At 36.5% G+C, this 22,937-nt stretch overlaps 1 protein-coding gene across 1 annotated transcript in view; it reads right to left on the bottom strand.

Moving 5' to 3' along the window:
* The window catches only part of ADGRV1 (adhesion G protein-coupled receptor V1), a 288,101-nt gene that overhangs the window by 260,571 nt on the left and 4,593 nt on the right, over positions 1–22,937 (bottom strand). The window contains exon 2 of the mRNA XM_065656969.1: positions 980–1,164. Within this exon, the coding sequence (XP_065513041.1) occupies positions 980–1,164 (185 nt within the window). The remainder of the gene's footprint in view (positions 1–979; positions 1,165–22,937) is intronic.

Below are 22,937 nucleotides of genomic sequence, written 5' to 3'. Positions count from 1 at the left end.
ACCTACCACTGGACATACTGGCAACTATATTTATGGATCATCTGAGCCAACACTAGACCTACCAAAAAGCCCTCACAAAAACAGGCTACAAACATCTTCATAAGAAGTTGCTCAAAAAACATTACAAACAAACCTTGGAATTTCAGGTCCTTAATAAGGAAACTAAATTACTCTGCTTGTTACAGCAGTAAAGAGCATTAGTTTCAAAGTATGGTCACATTTTCTCAAGGTTTTCTCCTCAGATGTTAACAAAGTGTGAAATCCTTACAGACCAACCGTTATTCCTTGTAATTTCTAAGACACATATTTTTTAAATATTTAGTTACAGCAGAATAAAATATGGTGTGGGAACACAGATAATTTCTTATGTCTACAGACTGTGGAAATCCATAAGCAGTGCATCTCCTCTGGTACACTGGTGTGTTCTCATGCACTACTCATACCACACAGCATCTTACTCCATACACATATCGGATAGCACACTCTAAGGAGTTTAAACTTTTAAAAGGAATACCAGAGAGATCATGGTTAATAACAGCTAAGAAACAGAGGAAATCATGTAAAAATAGCAACTCTGATCTCCAAATGAATTGAACAATGAAATTTTTAAAATTCAAAAGGAAAGCTGACTCAGTGGAGTAGCTATCAAATTGCAGGTTCTACAGTAATCTGGAAAAGGAAAAATTGTTGTATATCCACATTTTCAGCATGAGCTCACAGCCACAATCAAAATCAAGCAAGTATATCAGTTTGGACATGTACCTGAGCTGTAGGATATATTTATACTATTATTTTGAAACTGTTGATGCAGCCAGCTAGAATTTGCTCAGTTACGGAAACTGGGTGTTGCTTCTCCAAAGTGATGCATTGTCCCAATGAAATACCACCCTCCTGTTCACTGGCTTGACAAAAACCACCAACATGAAAAACTTCAGAAAGATCTTGATATTTAGCAAGAAAAAAAGGCATAGTTTCTTACCGACACAATTGCTGTGATGTTAGCAGGCTTCCCTGTCCTTTCAATTACAAGACGTATGACAGTTGTACTTGTTTCATTAACTACAAATTCTGTTTGCCCGCTGAACCTCACTTCTGTTTCCTCAGATGTGAAATGGATGAGTAATGCTAAAAGCAAGTAAACTGATAAAGAAGTAGAGGGCATCCCTATAGAAAAAGAAAATAATAATTAATAAATTGTGAATCTAAAATACATTAAATATTCCCAGTCAACATTACCAATCCAGTCAACCCTTCTCAAATACCTTTCAAATACCATTATTATCTTGTGAGCTTCAGAAATTAGATGAAAACATGCACAAGTCTCAGCTCTAATCAACTTAGATAACATAGTTATCATCTATAGTTAATTATATTTTCATATAATGATTTTCTGGAATTTTTTGAAGTGGAGGAATAAGTAACTTCTTTAAGAAAAAATAATCACATTGCCATAATTGTTTTCATTTTCAACCAACAAATAATTAGCTTCAAGGTTGGCAGTTCTATTTCCACTCTTGATTTTCTTTAGAAACAAACATGAACCAGCAGGACGGGTAAAAGGATGTTTGCAGCCATCTCATAGACCATCTTCTGACATCTGGGGGACCACAAAATGTTCTGAAACATTTGCATGTTTACTTGAGATTCTTTTCACTGCTTCTCTTACCCCATGATTCTTTCATGTTTTCTTGTCACAGAGAATCACTGTGGCACATTTTAATGCCATTATAACCTTTGTACAGCCAGATCTTGATTTTCATTTGTTTCTGCACTGTGTCTAGTTTTCTTTTCTTGTTAAGACAAGACAATTTAACACTAAGGTGGTTTATTTCTCTTTACATCGGAGTCCAGTTTTTTAATGTAAAATACGAGTTTAAGTTCCAGTGAAGTCATCAGATGTCAATACTGTGAAAGACACATTTTTAAGAAGCTCTGGCGCAACAAATTGGAAACAGCTGTTATGTTATGTATATTGTAGAGTGCTGACCAGAGCTGAAAACTCGCGTGCTGGACGAAGCAAATTTCTGTCATAAGGATCTGAGCAATTTTTGAACAAACCAAGAGAAAAAAGTTGTGCTCTAAACACCAAAAAGCTTTATAGCATGGATCTTCAACGGAATTGTTTTTTTCAGCAGGTTTCTTTCACTATTTTACAATGTTACTTTAAAAAAAAATTCTCTACAAAAGATACAAACAATATTATGTAATTACACATATAAATAAAATCTCATTTTGCTTAAAATTATGCTTCAAGATGCTATGCTCATCAGACAAACCTGGTCAATGATGGTTGGATAAACTGTGCAGAATATATTACTTTAGTATTTGCGTATCGATAATATTTAAGCTCTGCCATGTTTGCAAAGCACTTGTTTCCATTATTTATGACTGAGAGTAAATGAATATTCAGTCACAAGTGGTCACTGAAACATAAAATGTTATGCATATATTGAAATGTATTTTTGTGAAGTGTGGATCAAATTTGTAATCAGAATACATCTGAGGTCTAGTGCAGATTCTGAGTGTTTCCTGTACACAGTCAGGCAGCCTTAATCTTGCAATGAACAGAGAATAAAACAGGCTTCAGTCCACTAAAATTAACACACACTAGAAAGGCTTCGGGACTTTGATTCATCTTACAACAAATTCTGTCTGGGCAAGGGCCAAATTTATGTTGTGTGGACTTGAAATAAACTGGCTTGAAGCAAGGTAAAGAACAAAAATTATCCAGAGACATGATGTATTAAATAAGATGAAAGTACAGTCAAGAAAACTACCAGTGTCTCTCAGAATTCCTATAAGCAAAGACTGCTGAGATGACAAAATTATCCAATTTTAATTACTTACAATAAAATATTCACTTAGCCCTACCCAACATCACAGAGGAAACAGGTGAGCAATGGAAGTAAGTGCAAAAAATCAGGACTAAACATTTTCACTATCAAAACAACTAACCATTATACAACCTATTTGAATAGTGTTTCGTTATTTCCATCAAAAATGACACACAGTAAAATAATTTTGCTGCAGAACTTCACATTGCTATAAACTTTTATAACCATGAATGCAGCCCTGCAAGATATCCATAGCTCTTATTGAGAACTCAATGCACAACAGATTTTCAGGAACAATGCTTGATTCCTACATATCTACCTATTTAGTCATTTTAGTGCAGAAAAAACATAAAGTAAGAAACAGAGATTATATATATATATACACAAAACTCCTGGGATCTAAGATCGTCAGTATTTCCAAAGTCGTCTGCCTTAACGTGCAAGATACATTTGTTGTTTTTATGTAGAACTGTTCTGAAAAATACAAAACTTCCAGCTGGAAAGGGAACAGTTGTCTAACTTTGCAAACTCTGGGACAATTACGCTGCCTGCAGATCCAGGAATCGTCTGTACTAAACCGAGGAATTTGTTGACCTTTTAGCTTCGGCTGTTACCTTGTCATAGACTTCACAAATATCTTCCCACGGTACATGCTTCTAGTAAATAATACTGAAAACATGATCCTTGAGGGCAAATTACAAAGTTTAGAATTACTTGAATTCTATTACTTCTACGAGAGAGCCTTCTAAAACTATAGGATTACCCCTGTGGAACAAGAGAGGTTTCACAATCATATCATCAATTATTTAGCTGGTGTGTATTCTTCCTTGTTACATTATTTGTACTAAGATTTACTTTGTACAGCCTGCCGAAAGTAGTTTTTACTCTGTTTGTATAAACTTAACTTTGAAAATCATTATTATTTTTAAAAATTGATGTAAGATGGTAAAAATAACATAAATTAATACTTAGAGAATGCAGAACAAATTTATTCAAACAGCTGAAAAGACATCATAGGTCACAATATTTTACTTTATTAAATATGAACTCACTTTGTATGCTAAATTCCTACATAAATTTATATGGGAACAAAATTTGTTCCTTATTAACTGCATTGCATAAAGCTCAGCAGAAGGTTTTGCAAGATCAGGGATTAAAAGGCAATTCTTCCTCACTTCCCTCATCCCAGTATATCACTGGTGAGCTTAATTATTTTTCCTTTTTTTTAAAAAAAAAAAAAGCTGAAACTCTAGTCCTTGTTCACTGCTAAATTTTGGTAAACTATGTATTTGGTGCATCATGCATCGAATACTCCCCGTTGCTTCAGCTAAATATGATTGAGTTCAGTTCTCTCAAACCAGGATGTTCAGTCAGGCTTTAAAATAGATTATTGACTCAAAGTCATGTAACTGTTTTTGAAACTAGAAGCAATGGGATATTATACAACTTCAGAGTACATACAAATCAATGGACCAACTATTCTGTCACTATGTTCTGATTAAAGCCATTTCAAGCAATGATTTGTGGTATCAGTGGTAGTTTAAAGAAACGCTACATACTGAGGCCTAAATGATGTTTTCAAGGGGTTTACAATAAAGGTTTCTGGCATCAAAACCAAAAGAAAGTACCTCTCAAAAATTATCTAGACATTTTAATGGTATTAAAGAATCTTAAAAGCCTAAAAATTACATTCTTCAACCACATATTTAAAAAAAAATAAATTTAATGCTGAATTCTGAGTCATGATATCTAACTAATATTTTCTTTTAGTCTGCATTTTATGGCACTTTTTGAAGCATACTTGTGTTTCCCGCAAAAAAGCAGAATCCTAGTGTAGAACTCAGCAAAGCATACGCTGATTCCACACAGTGATTTCCACGGTAATATCACAAATTAATGTGAGGAATACCATTTCAACCCATTGCCCAGCTGGAGCCAAGGAGAGGTAGGTTTATGAAACTAGATTTTCTTGTAACTGATAAATCACCAGGATTTGCTTTTTCCCCCCGCCTCGGTTCCTGGAACAAATTTCACATTAAGGTTTTAAAGTTTATAAAGCATGGGTGGTCTTTCCTGCAGAATTCTATAAAGAACGAGAAGTCTTTTTCTGCAGATTTTTACACTGACTTCTGTGCTTAATCAATCAAAACCCTTCAGAATTAAAAGATCTCCTGGCTTTTCTCATTGAAGGGTGAGGGAACCTGCAGACAAGTGGAGAAATCGAAAGGGAAACGAAAGATTCCAAATCTGAAATGAAATGAGTGTAAAATGCCAGATACGGAATGGAGAATAGCAAAATAAAGGGGAGTCTACTAACAAATAAATAGACGGAATGAGGATTAAGTACATTTTACCCCAGACTTGCCATTGCTGGTCAGCAGAAGAAACAAGTGGGTATGCTGAAGCAGCTACAACTCGATTACTACTGCTCATCACCTACAACTCATTGTAAATTACTAAAGTCCATAGACACAGTGCAGCAAAGCAAACGTAAAGCCCAGTGTGCTTTTCACTGCCCGTCCTTGTCTCTGCTCCTTGCGATTACAAACACCCAGCCAAGTAGAACATTCAGAAACTGGCAAGCCCCGTACTTTGCATGGAGTACAGCACTACAGCCATCAATTGTTGCCCGAGAGAAGTCTGTTCACAGCAGACATGTCAGCGCCCAGCAGCATCTTTGGCTGGATACAACGGCAGAGAGATGCGTGTGCTCTTTCATATGTAAAGAGGGGATTCTCTGCAGCGGCCAGGAACAGCGCCCAGCAAGAAGTTTCACAAGGTCATTGCCCTTGCTGCACCTGTTGTAGAAACATACTAGAAACATGCATATTTTCAGCATTTTTATTTTAGGCATTCTCAAAAACACTGGCATTTACAACAGTCTTGGAGAATGACATAGGAAAGCAATAGGAATTATAGCAACTTTGATTTACTAAACTTTTCTGTTGTCATGATCCCAAATTAACAGAGAAATATTTTATTTCAGGCTGGGGTTTTCTTTGCCTCGAAGTTTCCACAGTTCACACATACACAAAGGAGGACACAACAGAGTGTTTCAGAGGCACAATTTCAAAATAATATCTTCCTATATCCCTTTTTTGCCTTTGACTTGTTTCAAGGTGGATAAAGCCTGAGAATTATAAGTCACAACAACAACAGCTTTGCATCCCAGGGCTGCACTAATAGTTGCAGCATTTGGGGCAAGAGTCTGTCTTATCCATTTCCATGCACATTATTTAGTGTCACCAATGCCTTTGCTTCCAATTCTTCTCCAGGGTCTCCTGTCTTTCTCTTTTCTGCAAAGGTATTTCAGGTACCTGCCCACTTTCCCCCTTCTTATTACTAGCATTGGAATGTGCTAGCAAAAGCACAAATGCAGACTACCAGGTGCTGGAAATCCCTTGATCAGCTTTCACTGCCCTGAAGTTTTTGGGCTCAGCTGCTTACTTACACGGCTCATGACTGCTGCCGTGATAGAACAGCACCACAGCGACAGCCTCAGGTGCTCAGACGTTTATCTGCATTTGAGATTAATGACACTGACATGGGTCAACAACTCTCCTGATCATTTGCCTTATAACAGTTGCAATATTTTTTTAAAAATTAAAAATCATATTATCTATCACCATATGTGTCACCGGGAATGGCCAATTTAATGTAACCTGAGCAACACCTCCATAAGAAAACTCTTGCCCATTCAATTGTGTTACATTGAAAAAGGCCTGTAACATAGACAGCTTATCCTAAGGAAGAAAAAATGCTTATGCTGCCTGCCCTTGTACTTACACTTACTAGTCAGAAAGGTAAATCTACCATCACAGCCAGGAAGCAACACTGGAAGTGGTAAATCTGCAGGCTGAGGCCAAGACAGAGGCCTGAGGAGAAATCCAAATCATCCCATCCCATTTTTAGAGGCCACTGAGAGGTAAAAAGTGTAATAACCCCAGAGCACTCCCTGTAAGTTTTCTGGCAGCATCTTTTCACTTCCTCAGAAGAATGTGAGTAGATCTAAACCATATCCTTAAATTTTAAGTTCTAAAGCACGTAATCATCATTGGAGAACCAAGTTTTATCTCTTAAGCCAGGTAATGCCAAAGGATTTCTGAGGTAACCACCTGCTCTACTGTTCTCATTCTGAGCAGGGAATAAAGGGCAAAACTCTCAAGCAATGCTGAATCCACTATTTCTGTTTGCTAGCAGCAAGCAGAGAGAGCGCAAACCTCTTCTACAAACATTTGCAGTTAACTTATAATTTGCTGGTCAAACAGAGAACCAGACAATAATTTACACTAGCTGTAAGATCCAGATTATTTTTACCCAGAGCACCTCCAGTGAAATGACTTGGAGTTATTAGGATTACTTTATATTTAGAAAAGAGATCAGAGTCTAATGGAAAAAAAAACTTTGGCTGAAATTTGCTGATTAGCAATGTTAAGAAATACATCAGTAGGAATCTGAAATCATCCTCATTTGTACAAACAAAACAAAACTGATTTCAGCTGCAGAACTTCTAATTTATCTCATGCAATTGATGAGACTCTATCATTATATAGTTCTAACTATATACTGTAAAAAACCCCAAGATATTATTTTGGAATAATTCCACTTAGCATATAGTATAGGTTTACGCAAAAGGTAAATACAGTTTCCAGCACCACACTGGAAATCCCTCTTCACCTATATAGTTCTAAAGAAAGCAGCAGATGTCTTTCACTAATAGAAACTATCTTACAGGGTTTTCCAGAACCAGGGTCTAGCTTTTTACCGAGGTATTTTGCCCCAAGTGGAGACATACTCTATTTCATACTCTGTTTCAAACAGTTGCTTGAACAAAAAAAGCAAGTAGATTAAAAAAAGAATTGAGCCTGCCACAGGACCAGGCTCTTGCACATGAAGAAATCCAGCTGAGGAAGGTCTGCAGGCTTTAGTGAGGAACACCCATTTATTCAACTTCAGTAGTTTCACAATAATTTCCATTTGTATCTCTACTTTGGAGCTTTCTCTCAGGTCCTCAACACTTAATTATTTAACCTATTTTCAGAACCTGTAAGCTGAGGACAAAACTACAATAGCTTCAAACATCTGGTACTATGGCCTGAACAAATAGCATATACCAGGAAAAATAATGATGGGCTTCTGCAGTATAGTAGTTATTTTTCTCAAAACCAAAAATTTAACAACCTGTTTTGCAATAGTGCTTCACACATAATAATTTTGCAATAAAAAAAAAAAAAAATCTGTAAGGTATAAAACAGTAAATTATGGCCTTATAGTGGGGATTAGATGGCATTATTTCAGGTATACTGACAGAAGAATTACGGTGGACTCCTGCAAGTTAATATGCATGTATGAGCCAAACAGAACGTCAACGTGTTGCCTAATTATTAGAATAATTGTGTCAGTGAGTTATTCTTGAGTTCATAAAAGTTTATTATTAAACATGAAAATCTGTATCAATTATGTATATCAAATTTAAGATGTATATCAAAACAAGTTTCATTTCTACAGTTAAACGTATGCATTTCCAACTAGATTGCAGCAAAGAATGTTGGTTTTATTATAGATCTGTATTTTACAAAGCCCGCCCAAAGACTTCTTTCTGCTGAAGTAAAAATATATTTGCATCCTTTTGAGAAGACAAGCACGGGGGCCTCACTCTAATCTATACTGTGAATTAATTTCTTAAATCTGGGAAGTCCATTTTTAAATAAAACATATGATAAAGCATTTGTGGGGTGAAGAGAAATCCTCAAGCAAAATTTGTTTGGGTTCAAAGACTTCTCACAGTACCTTTATCATGTATTGTGCTTTCCTTGGCCTTCTAAACCTTTTAACCTATGTCACAATTTAATAATCACTATTTAATAATTATAATCATTCCCTTATTAACTGGGTATTTCTTTTCATTCTTCTAAGGCACCCCATAGCTCAAGACAAGGAAATCTCTTTGTTGATTAGTTATTTAAGACCAGTAACAATAACTATGCTGGAAAGAAAGTTGCTTTGAGAGGATTACACAGAGCTAGTTCTCAACAGCACCAAGCCGAGAGCAGCAAATTACAAACCCAAGGACTTCATTGCATGTAACCAAATTGGCTGGTTGAAATGCTAATTGCCTTTCAGCGAAGCCAAAGGCAGACGGGGGACCCTGTGCTTCAGAGAATGACATGCATTTTTTACCCCACTTCTGCACCATTGTCTTGCTGAGAATTATTCAAAATCTATTCATAAAGGTAGCTCTTTTCCTAACCTTTAAAAATGTGGGAAATTTCTAAAGCTCTGACCAATACCTCGAATCAGCTGGTCTGCCAAACCCATAGCAGATGGCTGAATTAAGGACATGTTAAATCCTTAATGAAGCAAAGCTTAAAACAGTTCAGAGCGGTAACATATTGGACCAGTTCAGGGCAAGTGACTGAGAAGAAGGATGTTTATTCTGCCATCTGAAAATGAGAATAATAACTGTAGCCTAACTAATAAATTTGTACGACATACAAAATGAGATATCCAAACAAAAAACCTTTTCGTATATAAAAAGATATTGTTATAACCTTCTAGAGGAAATTCCATCTTCAATTTATTAGAAAACACACACACACAAAAGCTGCAATGAACATGGAAAGCATTTTCTCTGTTGTTTAATTTTGACAGATAAATTTAGCCCATCAAACAAGCCTGCTTAAACAAGTACAACTTCATCCTAACAGCAACCTTGGTTTGGACTTACAAATTATTTCTGTAGAAGGAATTTAAACAACTTTAATTAGTTTTATAGAAAATAATCATAAGCCAATCTATGAAACAATGTTTTTCATATTTTAAGCATACTTCTGAACTCCCATTTTCCAAATCCTTTCTGCAAACAGCCACAAGTTCTCATGAATGGAGTAAACGCAATCTTCAAAATGTTTATTTACAGCAAGTATTTTCCAGTGAGGTTATTCACTCAAAGAGTGACTTAGGCAAGAGAAGCTTTGCAGAAATAGTGTAATTTGTGATTCAGTAATTTTTTTTAGACTAAAAATAGTTACAGTGGGTTCACCTGGAATAAGATAAATGGCCTTTAACACTGACTCCTCCTGTCGATCTTTTTTTTTTTTTTCTTCCCTAGGAAACACTAATATAGCTCCTATTAGACATAATTCTTAAGTTTCTGGAACTACAACAAATACCTACAATCAACAGCAATAGTTCTGTAAGCTTTGATTTGATGATAGAGCTGTTAAATAGCATCTGAGTCTTAACACACATTGAAAAAAGTATTCAGATACTATGTATGAAAATTTATAGTACGGATAAGTGTAATATTTAGTGTTATACATAACAGTAACTACAACTAAATTGGCCAGTCTTGCGGTGCTGAAACGCAAGCACAATTTCTTCAAATGAGTAAAATAAATCAATAGGGTTACACATGTAAAACCAGTTACGTATGTGACTATATCTTTATGAGGTCAAGTTGTAATACTCCCTGAGCAAAGAATTTCAGCATATCCTTTGTATTTTCTCTAGCCTACCTACAATTTTGTATTTCTTAGTGAACAACTGAAAAGACCCAGTACCAAGAACACACTGGAAGAGGCTGACCAAGAAAGAAAAAAAACCCCAGAAAGCAGCGTTGTCCAGCAAGAAAATTCAGTTAAATTGCATCAGATACCCTATCTCAAATAATAGCAAGAGTCAGACATGCATTTTACCATTTTGGTGCTTCCAAAAACACCTTAGGCTAAAAAACTTCAGATGTAGTTGAGGGAAATTTTAATTCTCCCTTTCTTTGAAGCATGATGCAAGGACATATATTTCCATCAGGTTTTCAATGAAACAATCTAAAATTAAAGTTTTGTTAAGCTTATAGACTATCGGTATGTACTTTCAAATATATAATTAATGATCAGCTCATTGTTACCATGCTGTATTTCTGAAAAATTATGAATGATGAAATGTGGGTCAATGATGAAATCAAAATTTCTCTCCCAGATTGCCATAAATTGTTTGTACCCCATGACTGAGATTCTTACACACCTCTGTAGTGTATATACATTAAAGGTATATGCTTCCATAGCTTTCCCAATAGTTCCGTTTCAGTTATCAGATTCACAGGTTAAGACATGCACATAAGTATTTGCAGACTTAAGCGCTTTTATTTTTTTAATGGAATTCCAAAAGCAAATAAAAAACCCTGCAAGACAATAAGTTTAAATAATAACATTCCCTGTATATTAGAGGTTTCAGTAACAGGTTATGATTGAGACTGATTCTGAAACTTTCATTCAAATAAAGATCAGAACAACTTCCAAGGGAAGTATTGCACTGTAGGTTTGAATGCAAAAGGACTAATCTCATTCACTAGTATCAACTCTTTAAAACTCACGCAGTATTATTTTTCAGCCTTAAAAATGCTGACAGCACAAATAAACTGCCCAGCACTAGTTCTCACAAAAGCAAATATCATTTTTCCCATTGATTTCCACGTGACCAAGACACAGACCACAACTACAAGCTAATAAGCATGTGCTTCCATTATCAACGTTAATTAGTTCACTCAGATGTAAATTTAGTAAATACCGTTGATTTCCTCATGTAAAGCTATGAAAACAAAAGGATTTTAGAAAGCTAATAAAGCACAAAACTGTAAGTTAGAAATCAATAACAACATAGATATTAGTAATAACAAATAAGAAATTAAAAATTGTACGCCCTTGAAATACATTAGCTATTACATTATCAAATATTTGGTGATTTCAATTCTAAGCCTAATATGCCATAAATTATTTTATTTCCATGGGAATCCGGTTCTTCTTTCCACATGGAAACACTGAATACATGTAGTAGCAGAAAGCTTAAGGGACAGATAGACTAAATATATCATACTCCACCTTCAGTTATTAAACTGCCCTCATGGCAGATTCTGAAAATGCTTAGTATTTAACTAAAATATTAATTTTAGAAGATGTGTGTGAAGTATTATTAAAACAAAACAAAACACTTTTGGCTTCTATATAATGAATAAGAATTTTAAAAATCACATCTTGTTTCACATCTGCACTATAAAGCATTTATAGGCTCATTAAAAAAGAATGATTGATGTTTGGCAAGCAGTTCTGTATACAGTTGATCTTAACTTTATCTGGGCTAGCCAGAGTGCATTATGCAACGTCTTATACAGAATCAGTATATCAAAAGCAAGAAGGATGAGCAATATTGCCAATCGTAACCACTTACATGCCAGATTTTAATATTTAACATGTTTAAAACTCATTCCTTATCAGATGATGATTTGAAAAACTCATTCTTTTAACTCACTCTCCCTTACAATACACAATGGATACGCAGCTCCTCCAGTTTAATTTTCACCTAATTTAAACAGCCAAATTGATGTTTTGTGCGTTTTTAAAAGTTAGAAGCTGCCAGCTAGGACACTTTAGACCGAGTTCCATCCTGATATGATCCCCTGCGAGCAGGATTTTCCATTGGAAAGGCTATTGTTTCCACCTGTCCTGCTCCGCAGAGCAGAAAGAGGAGCCGCTGGAACAAGGGAAACCTTATCGGACTCTCACCACCCAGCAGCCACTCCAGGGTGAGCAATGCGCTCGTTGTCCAAACCCTCTCCCTGCTGCAACAGGTGCCGCTGGAAGAACCTTCCATCTGGACAGCCAGCATCTCTGCAGCTGATACAGGATGCTCCCCAAGCAACCACTGCCTCAAAGGGAGAGGCAACAAACCTACCTAGACCCGGGGACATGGACGTCCGCGTCTCCTGGACCCAGCCAGCCGCCTGCACGCTCTCTGTCACTCACGCATTATGCATTCCCCTCTCCTACTCCTCCCTCCGCTCTGCGCAGCATCCAGCTCTCTCCTCCCTCTCCCGGCCCCTGCTGCCTTCCCACTGCTGCGGAGATAAAAGGGGGTGGAATTGAAGAGGGGAAAGTGCTTTCAGACCCCTGCAATTGCTCCTGCGCTGCTGTAGTTGAGACAGAGTGAGCCCCTCCAGGCTCTGCCTCAGCAGCTCTTCCACTTCGACAGGTATGGGCTCTTATTTCTGGAGGCAGCAAAACTGGTAAGTTTTATCACCGAATTATGACAGATTTTGGATTCATGTCCTCGGCTGCACCAGGACATGCAGCTCATCTTAACTCACAGCTACTCAGTCCTCGGCAAGGAGAAACAATTTCCAGTCCTAGATCAAGTGTTCTGACTCAGTAATTTCTCTAACTAACATCAAATTCACATTTTCTGGTCACCACTGTTCCAAGCAAATCCTGACATACAAAGACACAAAGGCGGCACTCGGTTGTTGCCACTGTTGGCTCCAAAATCACACCCATTCTCCCATTCAGTGTTCAACAAGAATCAAAATTCCTACTTATCCAATAAACATCGATGCATCTCACCCCCAAAATGTAGAAAATAGTGAATTTTTATGAAATTTTACTTAGTTCCATTTACACACTCTTCACTACATTCCCAGAACCTGTGAGATAACTACTAGATCTTAAAAAGTGGAACTACTATTGCAAACGAATGAAGCAGCAGCAGCACAATTTCATGTAGCTGGATCCCATTAGATCCATTAAAAACCTCACACTCTCTGCATCTTTCCTACAAATTGAAACCATTCAATCAAATTTTTAAAAAAGAATCAATTCCAACTCCAAGGAAATCCAACTCCCAATACACTCCTAATCTACAAGAGTACAAAACCACATACTAGGTATGTAGAGCTTGCTGAATCCTGACTTTTTCCTTTGTCCCAAATCCTCAGATTGTTCTCTCAAAACAGTACTTCTAAGTAGCTCTAAAAATCACACATCTGACACAACTCTGCGCAAAATGAATGTTACAAGCAACATGCACCTAATGTGATGTTTGACAGACGCATTTTTTAAAATCCCGTATTGCTTATTAGTATTGGATACACAGAATCTATTGTAAATGCCTATATTAATACATATTAGCATGTAAGTATTTAGAAACAAATCCAGATATAACTCTAGCCTAATTTTAGATATAATACTCACAGCTTTAGTTCATAGAAAGGGCAGAGGGAAATGCTAAGCACAAAATAGGATTCTGCCCTGAATGAAAGCAGAATGACTTTTACCCTTGCTATAGTTTACTGAGAAGTCATGCATTTCAAATGAGCTTCTTTTGCTTTGTTTTTAATTTATTTGGAGCACATGGAAAAAGCAATCACTGATAGAAACCACAGAGAGAGGAAGCATTGATTCTGCTAAGGCTAATATAATATTTGCATGTGGAAGGAAAGAACACAGCGCACAAGTATTAAGGCCAAAGAAATGACAGGATTAGGAGACTGCCTTCTGATGGCATTAGCCTTGTCACTACATCAACACTGTCTTATGGTGAACAAACAAGGCAAAGAAGGTGGTGCTTTAGAACAATGAAAGGCTTTAAAAGTTTCTTAGTAAAAGATAAAGAGACCTCAAGAAGTATTTTGCTTATAAAAGCAATGCTTCAAAGTAGAAAGATTTCCACCTAACATCAGCCATCCAGTCTAACCTAGTCTCATAGTAGCACAGGATGAACTACCTCTAAGAGGGGCTTATTTCTGTCCTCTGAGTATCTTAGACTACTGCCTAACTTTTGGATAACGACACTAGGTTAATGTTAGGTAAGATTAAGCTCTGCATTTAGTCTGTAAACAGCTACAGGGAAAGTGAACATCGATAAATAATAATCTGTAGTACAACTGATACAGGTATAGATGATCTAATATGCAGACACAAAAGTAGACATAATAATAAGAATAAACTCCCATTCAGAAGAGTGAATGAAAAAAGCCACTAGAATGACTCACCAAACATTATAATAAAATATATTTTTTAAAAAACCCACAGTCTACTTTTTTCTTTTTTTTCCAAAAAGCTATGCTGTGCACCTAAAAGGAATTCAGCTGGGTGTGTATGATAATATGTGCCATATATCCAATCACTTCTTGCAGTAGTCCACATGGTTCCATTTATGACTATATTTTTGATCAGTACTTTATTATATGTTATTCCCATGCACCAGTTCCAGTTCTTCTGTACTGAAAAGAGAGCAAGCAGTCCTTCAAAGGCCCATACTATCAGCTGCCAAATTTTGCATTGGACAGAAAATCTATGAGGATAAGAAACAAGTAGTCTATTTTTCAATACCATACCATTATTAGTTTCCTATATCAGCCTCACAATCTAGATCATATATTGTTTTCCCTCTCTGGATCAACAGGTGGAAAGGATACTTGAGGTATAAAATTCTTTTTATCTTTTATTCTATAATATTTTTCAGCTTATATAAATTACTTCCTATTGTCCTTTTGTTGTTTAGTTTCTGTGGGAAGTTTGGCTCCCACCAACAGCCATCAAGCTGCTCAGTATCAGAGAGGCTGCCTTCATAGTCATCAGTTCTCAATTATAGCATACCTGAGCACGTTAAATGTTGTTAATTACTGAGCTAGAAAACACAAGAAGAGCGAGAACTCAAGACTTAGGCTCTCTAATTCACATGGCTACTTCCATAGAATCTTTAAAAAAAACCTGCATTCAAAACCTAAGCAACTGTAGCTTTTGCTCCTCTCTCCCAATCAACACATGGAACTCCAGGTTTTCTCTCCATACCTGAGGATTTCCCAATTACTTTTTTATTTCATTGTACCGCTCCCAAGACCTGCATTTCCCTTTGTTTTACAGGAGGATGAGATAGAGCTCCCACAGGATTTTGTCAGTGGTGGTGCACAACCAGCTGGAAGGTTGTTGGTAACTGACAAGAGATGTTCCACACGCACTTTTAACAACTCTGCATGCTGTCCACACCACACTCCTTAAAAACGTCAGCGATAAACAATCTGGCCTGCTACTGGATCTACGACAGATCTGGCACTGCACAGAACTATGCTTCCATGTCAGCCTTAATTTCTCTTTTTCAATAAAAGCAGTAAATAAGGTGTAGTAAGTACACCCCTCAATTCTTCATTTGTTTGGATTTCCTTTGTTTTGAATCCATTAAAACTCTGCAAGTTAAAAATGGCTCTGCTGAGAGTAAACCAATATTGAAAGCAGCAACAATAGAATCAATGGACTCTAGTTTGTTTGTTTGTTTTGAAATCTTGCCTTTTCCCTTTATTGGCATCATCTGAAAGGAAAGACCAGAGAAGAGGGAGTTAGAAGATGAAACAAATCCTTAAGAAGGAAAGCAAGACTTAAAGGAACAAGAAGAAAAAAAAATCCAAATGAGAGGTTTCAGAAGGGAGTATTTTCTCTTCTTGTTTGCATTTTTGTTTCTATTAAGGAAGATTTTTGTGTTGTATGAAGGCCATTTCGTTTTCAGTCACAGGTATTGCAATCTTAGTCTACTAATATCAGAAATCAAAAACAAATGCTGACAATAAATTTTCGTGAATATCCATAAATGCCACTAAAATCAAGATTTGTTTTCACCTGCGGCATCGAAGCTTCAAAGTTCTAGGCTAAGCACTTATTTGGATGCAAGTAGCAAACTAGGAGATTCTGAGAATTTTGAAATTTTGGTGCTGCAGAGATTACCATATTGCTCTGTCATTCACCTTTTCTGCTGCTTCAGCTGAAGCGGAATGAATTACTCAGAATGAGGAGTATGAGAAGGCACATGCATAGCTGCTTCATAGATCGACCTTTAATTAAAATACACCACACACAAGTTAACTTTACTTCTTTCTCACTTCTTAACAAATCATATCCAATACAACACAACATTTCAAAAATACACAATATCGACCACTGTTCTGACTAGTTCTAGTGTACAGGCAGAATACCGAGGCTGATCTTGCTCCTCTCTTCACAGAGTAATCAGCACGATACAGATTATTTCCTTGAAAGAAATTAACTTTGTTTTGGTGGTCCGACTTTTTTTGAAAAGTGGATTTTCTTTGAGAAATGGTCCATTGTGGTGAAGATTTCTGCAAGACAGACCTTTTTTAAGAACATTATGGACCATCACGTACATTCTTCCCTGTGAGGCTGTAGTCTGATATTTCGTTCCATATAGACAATTGTTTGCTTGGCTGATGCCTAGGATGCCTTCCTTGTGTTCTTTCTTACTACTCCTTCTCAGTGTAATTCACACTGGGGAGCAGATCTGATTGGCAGAACTACAGGACGTGACTTTGGCAGCACAGTCTTGAGGGAGCAATTCTGAAAGTCACACTCTGGAAGAGGGCAGAACAGACCAGGACTGATCCCAAAGAAGTGTGCTCACCTCAGAGCTTGACTACTCTGTCTTACCAGGCTTATGATTGAGCTTGTGTTGTCTGTTCTTCAAAACATGAAATGAGGTTTCTGATCACTTTCCTGCACTCCTTGGAGACTCCAATCCAGGTACCCCACACCAAAGAAACGCACCACCGCTGTCAGGTATCACCTGACGCCTCTTGAGCAGTACCAGACACTTGCGCTGTTCTCTTTCCTGAACTGCTCCACATCCTTCTTGATGGGCTGGGCATGCTTCAATATTAAAATCTTGATTTTACTGCATATTTTCCTGATGAATAAATAAACACACACTAGAAAAAGCACAAAGCAAATACAAATGGCACTAATAATCTGAGAAGACTGAATGACAGAATTTGAGTATTATGCTTCTGACCCAGCAGTTTATGCTGCACTGGTAGATCTGCAGATGAATGTAGACAAATTCAGGTTCTGAACTTCTATTTTGCAGAGATGTCCAGGATTTAGGAAACTGAAAAATGACAACTTCCAAGCAGGTTATGCTCTTTTTCAAATGGACAAACATTAATTAGTTTATGCCTCCTGTGATCAGCAAAGATGGCAAAGATTGGCAAAGATGAACGTTTTTATGGTACAGTTCCATACTGATAAAGCATACTCATGCTAACATTTAAAAGGAGCTTTTAACTGAAAAAAATTGAAGTATTCCTATTATCAGGAAAAAAGTAATTCCCCGGCACCTGTTCATGGGAGGTTGCTAACTTTTAACATACATTACGGCAGAAATGCTATTTCTATAATCACAAGACATTTATTACTGAACATAGTTACAAATTTGACAAGACTTTCAGGAAAAATTAGATGACTTTTAGAAAATGTTAATTTTAGTATGTTCAAGTGCAAAAAAATGAACCAATTAATGAGAAAATAACTTCTTTGTTTCAATTTAGTGCATCTCAGATTTGCATGATCGAGGTCCAGCACATAATTTTGACACAACTTCTGTCATTTTGTGTCATTATAATGACACAAAAAGAATGTCATGTCTGAAGAGACGGTTTGGTCTTACAGTATTCAGTGGCTTCTTTCAAACTATAGTGGATGCTTTACTGGCTTGTAGGTCACATGGAGAAACAGCAAGATGAGAACTTGGCAAGAATTATCCACCTGCTCCTCTTGTGTGATTATTGTTGCTAAATAAACTTGCAGTCTTGTTTCTCCCAATGTGTCCAGCTCTTAATTTGCATCATGTCATTGACAATGTAGATAGTATGCAGCAAACCAGAAACTTTCTCATAAAACATCCATCAAACTACTGAAAGCACACAACTTCAAAGCATGTCAAGCACTAGACTGTAAATTCAAACAGAATTATTACCGGAAGTGCATTTTTCTGAAGGTAAAACATAATAAAAATATTAAAAACTCTCCATAATCTCTTGCATCTAGATTGCTCTTAATTTCAAAGTCCTCAAAAAGTATTTCAGACTAACAAAGATCAAAGCAAAAGCATTCCAGCTGCTGCATACAATTTCACTTGCTTTCCCAATTCACAGACGGGTATTTTGTTTGCTTCCGTTTGAATGAGGAAAAGAACAACTTGGAAACAAAAATGGCTTCTGTTTTTCAACATAAGAGCTGACTCTTTTCTGAAATTCTTTATCTGTTGCTTACTTTACCCCCTTGAGATCAAAGCGACACTACTCAAGTAAATGTGAAATTAAGTACCTACAAAAAATGTAAGCTTCCAGTGGAAAGCCGTAAGGCTGGAATTTCTGTCTCAGAAGTCACTATCCTCCGCGTTTATGAATTTGTTTTCCTGGCTGTGGGGAATCCTGGCATCCATCCTTGCTGTAAAATTGTGTCTACAAAGGGTCACTGGAACACCTTAGCATTCTGATGCCGAGATAGTGATTCTGGGGACTGTCAAGCATGTAGAGGAAAAAAAACCTAGCAGCTACTAATGCAGAGGATAATGTGTTTTTTCAGAATTGGTCTGCAAGGGAAAAAAAGATGCAACTAGTCTTGATACTTCTGCTTTCAGTTTAATTTACACTTTGTCCTGAACAAAACCTAAGGCCTTCAGGATTTCCTTCTCTGAATGTAATACTTAATCCACAATATTTTTAAGCTAATGAAATAACTGTATGTCATTACTTTTTTCTTCTTTTTTTCAAATGAGACATCTATGAAGTTACATGTCATCTCCCTCTTCCTTGTGATACCTGAAATTTGAGTACATTAGATGCAAAGAGATGGAAAATCAAACCACTTAATTATGTTAAATTACTGCAAAGCACACTAAAACAAATGCACATAAAAGATGTACGCTATACCTGTTTCATTATTGATCATCTATGTAGTGCAGAAGCCCACACTGATGCAGTAGCATCACTTGATATAAAAATACTCCTAGAAAAACATAACCCATGCAACACTACTATAAAACACACTTTCACAAAGCCTCTTAATTGATGACTTTGCAAATCAAAAGTGAGAGGTGGTTTAGACAAGAAATAAAAATGTTCCATGAGAAAGTGATACATGAAGGAGAAAGTACTGAAATGTATGTTTAGCGTATACAGTATGAATGAATAAAACCCATATCATTTAAAATCTGTGTAAGATCAGCTAACTTGATCTTTTAAAGTTGTTTCCAGTCTACGCCCACCATGTGTGGTACTTCCCTGTGGTTTGTTATTTTACTTCAGTGGCAGAGGGAGGAAACCAACAAAGCTCGGTAACCATACTGCATAGCACAATGTAACCATGGAAGCATTTGTCCCCTTGTCAGAGCCCCTCCAGAATGATTCAGCCATTCATTTCATTGAATCAATATTGAAGCTTTTAAGATTTATCACTTGAGGGTGGAGGAAAACTAATAAAACAAATTCCTTGTTGCTTCCCATCAAATACATCTTGTCACAGTGGGCATATTAATACCTTGTAAACACTTTACTGATGTTGGGTGGGCTATGTTACTGTGTCTCCTTACGGAGGGATTACTCGTAATGTATTTGCATTAACATGCCTGATACTCAGTGAAAGAACTTAAAAGCTTTCTGATGCATTCTGCTGTCCTGCATAGAAGCTGAATCGAATAAAAAGACAAATGTTGTAAGAAAACAGGGGTGGAGGGAATCTGTTTTAAAATTCATGAAAATCCTCCTGTCAAACAGTTTCTGTGTCTACTAGATCACACTCTTACTTATGTCATAAACTGCACATTTGTAATCATACTTTAAATGCTAAAAAAAGCTGAAGGGGATGATTTATTTTACTTTCATACTTGTTAAAATATGCTATAGTTATCTAAAACTGACACACAAAGATAAAGGCAAATCTGAAACCAGCATGCTTTGTACGAAAAGCAACCATTTCTTCAGCTCTCTGTTCATAAGTATTCTAGATTACAATAACTATAGTACATGATAAATTTTTCGTTTTTTTCAAATCAACTTTATACTGAAAATTTGAAAGAAAGCATAGCAAGATGTTTACAATTTCGGTACCATTATTGTTAGTAATACCAGGACCAGAGAGCATTAATTCAACAGTTTAATTTACACTGGCCTGCTACTATAGGTGAAAACCAAAGGCATCTCAACTATTTATCCATATATCTGGTTGTGAATGCCACACCTGCTCATATATTAAAGCTTTTCAAGGCTCTGAATCAGATCCTTTACCATGAGATAGTCTCCTTGCTCCAGCTCGCACTCCCTTCTACTGTTCCCTCTCTCCATTGTAAAAGCTGTTCAGCATTCCCCACTATTCCAGCCACAAGGAGCTTAAAACAAAGGATGAAAGTGATACATAAGGTCACTTTCCCACTCAGTGGAATGACATCAAAGGACTGTTTGCCAGTGAAAGCTTTTCTTGGTTGTAGCTGTAGGTAGCAATGTGCCAATACAGAATATATCCTCAGTAAAAAACTTGTGTGCCAGAGGGCTTGTAACCAGGGAAAAGTCCGTACCGATAAAGATGCAAGCATTCCAACATAGCAGTGGCACCAGTAAGAGTGAATTATCAGTACCACGGAGGCCAAAGAAAGCTTCAGCCACAGCTGAAATCCCAAAGCTTAAAAAATGCCATATAACATTCAACTCCTCCCTGTGTGGGAGAAACAATCAAAATCGTTAAGCTTTTTATTTTCCAAACGAAGAATAAGATTTTACTAGAGTGACAAAAAGCCAGTATTCTACAATCAAGAAAAAAATTTGAATAAGTATGCATCTTGGTGCAATAGTATAGCAAAAATTCATTCAGAAACAAAAAACCCATCAGTACACAGGCTATGGAAAAAGGGACTAGAAATTAGACATTTTAAATTACACTGTATAAATTATAGAAGATTAAAGATATAAGGGAAAAACACTGGGCTGGCAAGACAACAAGCTTAATAACCATATTTGAACTGTACATAACAACCAATTCCAAAGATCTAAAAGGAAGTTTAGACTATAAATGCAGCCTGACAGCAAACCTAGCCAAAATAATGTAAAGGCTCATATGGGATTTCACTTATAAGGAGGAAAAAGAAAGGAATGGAATAAATATGTGATATTATACAGTGTGATTTGGTTTAATTCTGAAAGGTTACAAATTTGAATGACAGTAATTGTGGTGATAGAACTGAACAGCTGGAGGACTTTTTAATCACATTACCGTCTGATAAAGACATGGTGCAATGCTAGTAAGCAGTGCAATGCTGTGAAATGGATTAAAAACTAGCTGGTAGACTTCAGAAAGCATTCTTCAGAAAGAGATTATGAGCAAAATACAGATTTCATTATAAACAAATAAAAATAATTCTGTTATGTAGTTCAACAAGGATTACAAATAGATCTCTTCCTCCTCAAGCCTCTCTCCCTGTAAATAGAAAAATCACAACTAGATGTTTGTGATGTCAGTATTAGCAGAAAGGAAATGAGAGTATTATAGTGATATGGCTCACCTGGTAAGCTGGTTCCGTTAAAACAAGTCATGCTAACCCTACTGAATACTTTCAAAATCAAAATATAGGTTATACCTTACAAATCGTCTTCTGAATCATTTTCATCTGAAGGAACTCTAGCAGAGAAGCTCACCACAAGTGTAAAATGTGATGCTGTGAGAAGGAAAAAAACCAGTTTGTTTGATTTTCAGATACATCGACAGTATATTAGTGACAACAGTTGGGGCTGGGGTATGATTTGCCTTTGTATGTAGCACTGATGGGGTGGATATTTGAAAGTTCATAAAGTTCTGGTGTCCGCACTTTAAAAACACTGAAACTCACAGAGGATGCAAACAAAGCAAATTCCCCAAAAGAGAGCGCTAGAGAAAGCAGAGAGCAAAAGTTAACAATCTCTGAATATTAAATTCATTGAAAGAAACGAAGAAAAAAATAAATTAAAAAAAAGACTTGACTACAGTGCAAAGATTCCCTTGGGGAAAAAACGAGCTGAGCAAGGAAAGGGTTCCTTAGTTTATTCAGGGAAATCATGTGATAAAGTAACAGCTATTCCTGAACTTAACTACAGATTCATCCAGCTAAAACTGGAAGTAATCTATGACAATATAAAACAAACAAACAAGTAAGCCAAACCAACCAAACAAACACTTTACTTATCATGCTGCAGAAAGTCTTATTCATCAATATGAGTAGGAATTCAGAATCTTATAGCAAAATGTCTGTGAATAATTTGAAATAAATTTTCAAACATACATACTCCATTCTTGCATACTGTCTTTACCATAACTGAATGGCTTCACTGGTAGATTTTCTTATTCAGAGGATACCTGAGCTAGGCAAAGTAAAATGTAAATCAGAAGCAAATATGCAGCTCTTTAAAGATTTTTGAAAACTAAATATTAAACAACCAATGCACTCTACTGGCTGTGTTATGGAAGG

The sequence above is a fragment of the Caloenas nicobarica genome, chromosome Z (genome assembly GCF_036013445.1).
Source record: "Caloenas nicobarica isolate bCalNic1 chromosome Z, bCalNic1.hap1, whole genome shotgun sequence".
Classification (NCBI taxonomy): Eukaryota; Metazoa; Chordata; class Aves; order Columbiformes; family Columbidae; genus Caloenas; species Caloenas nicobarica.
This window is presented reverse-complemented; position numbering and strand designations above follow the sequence as displayed.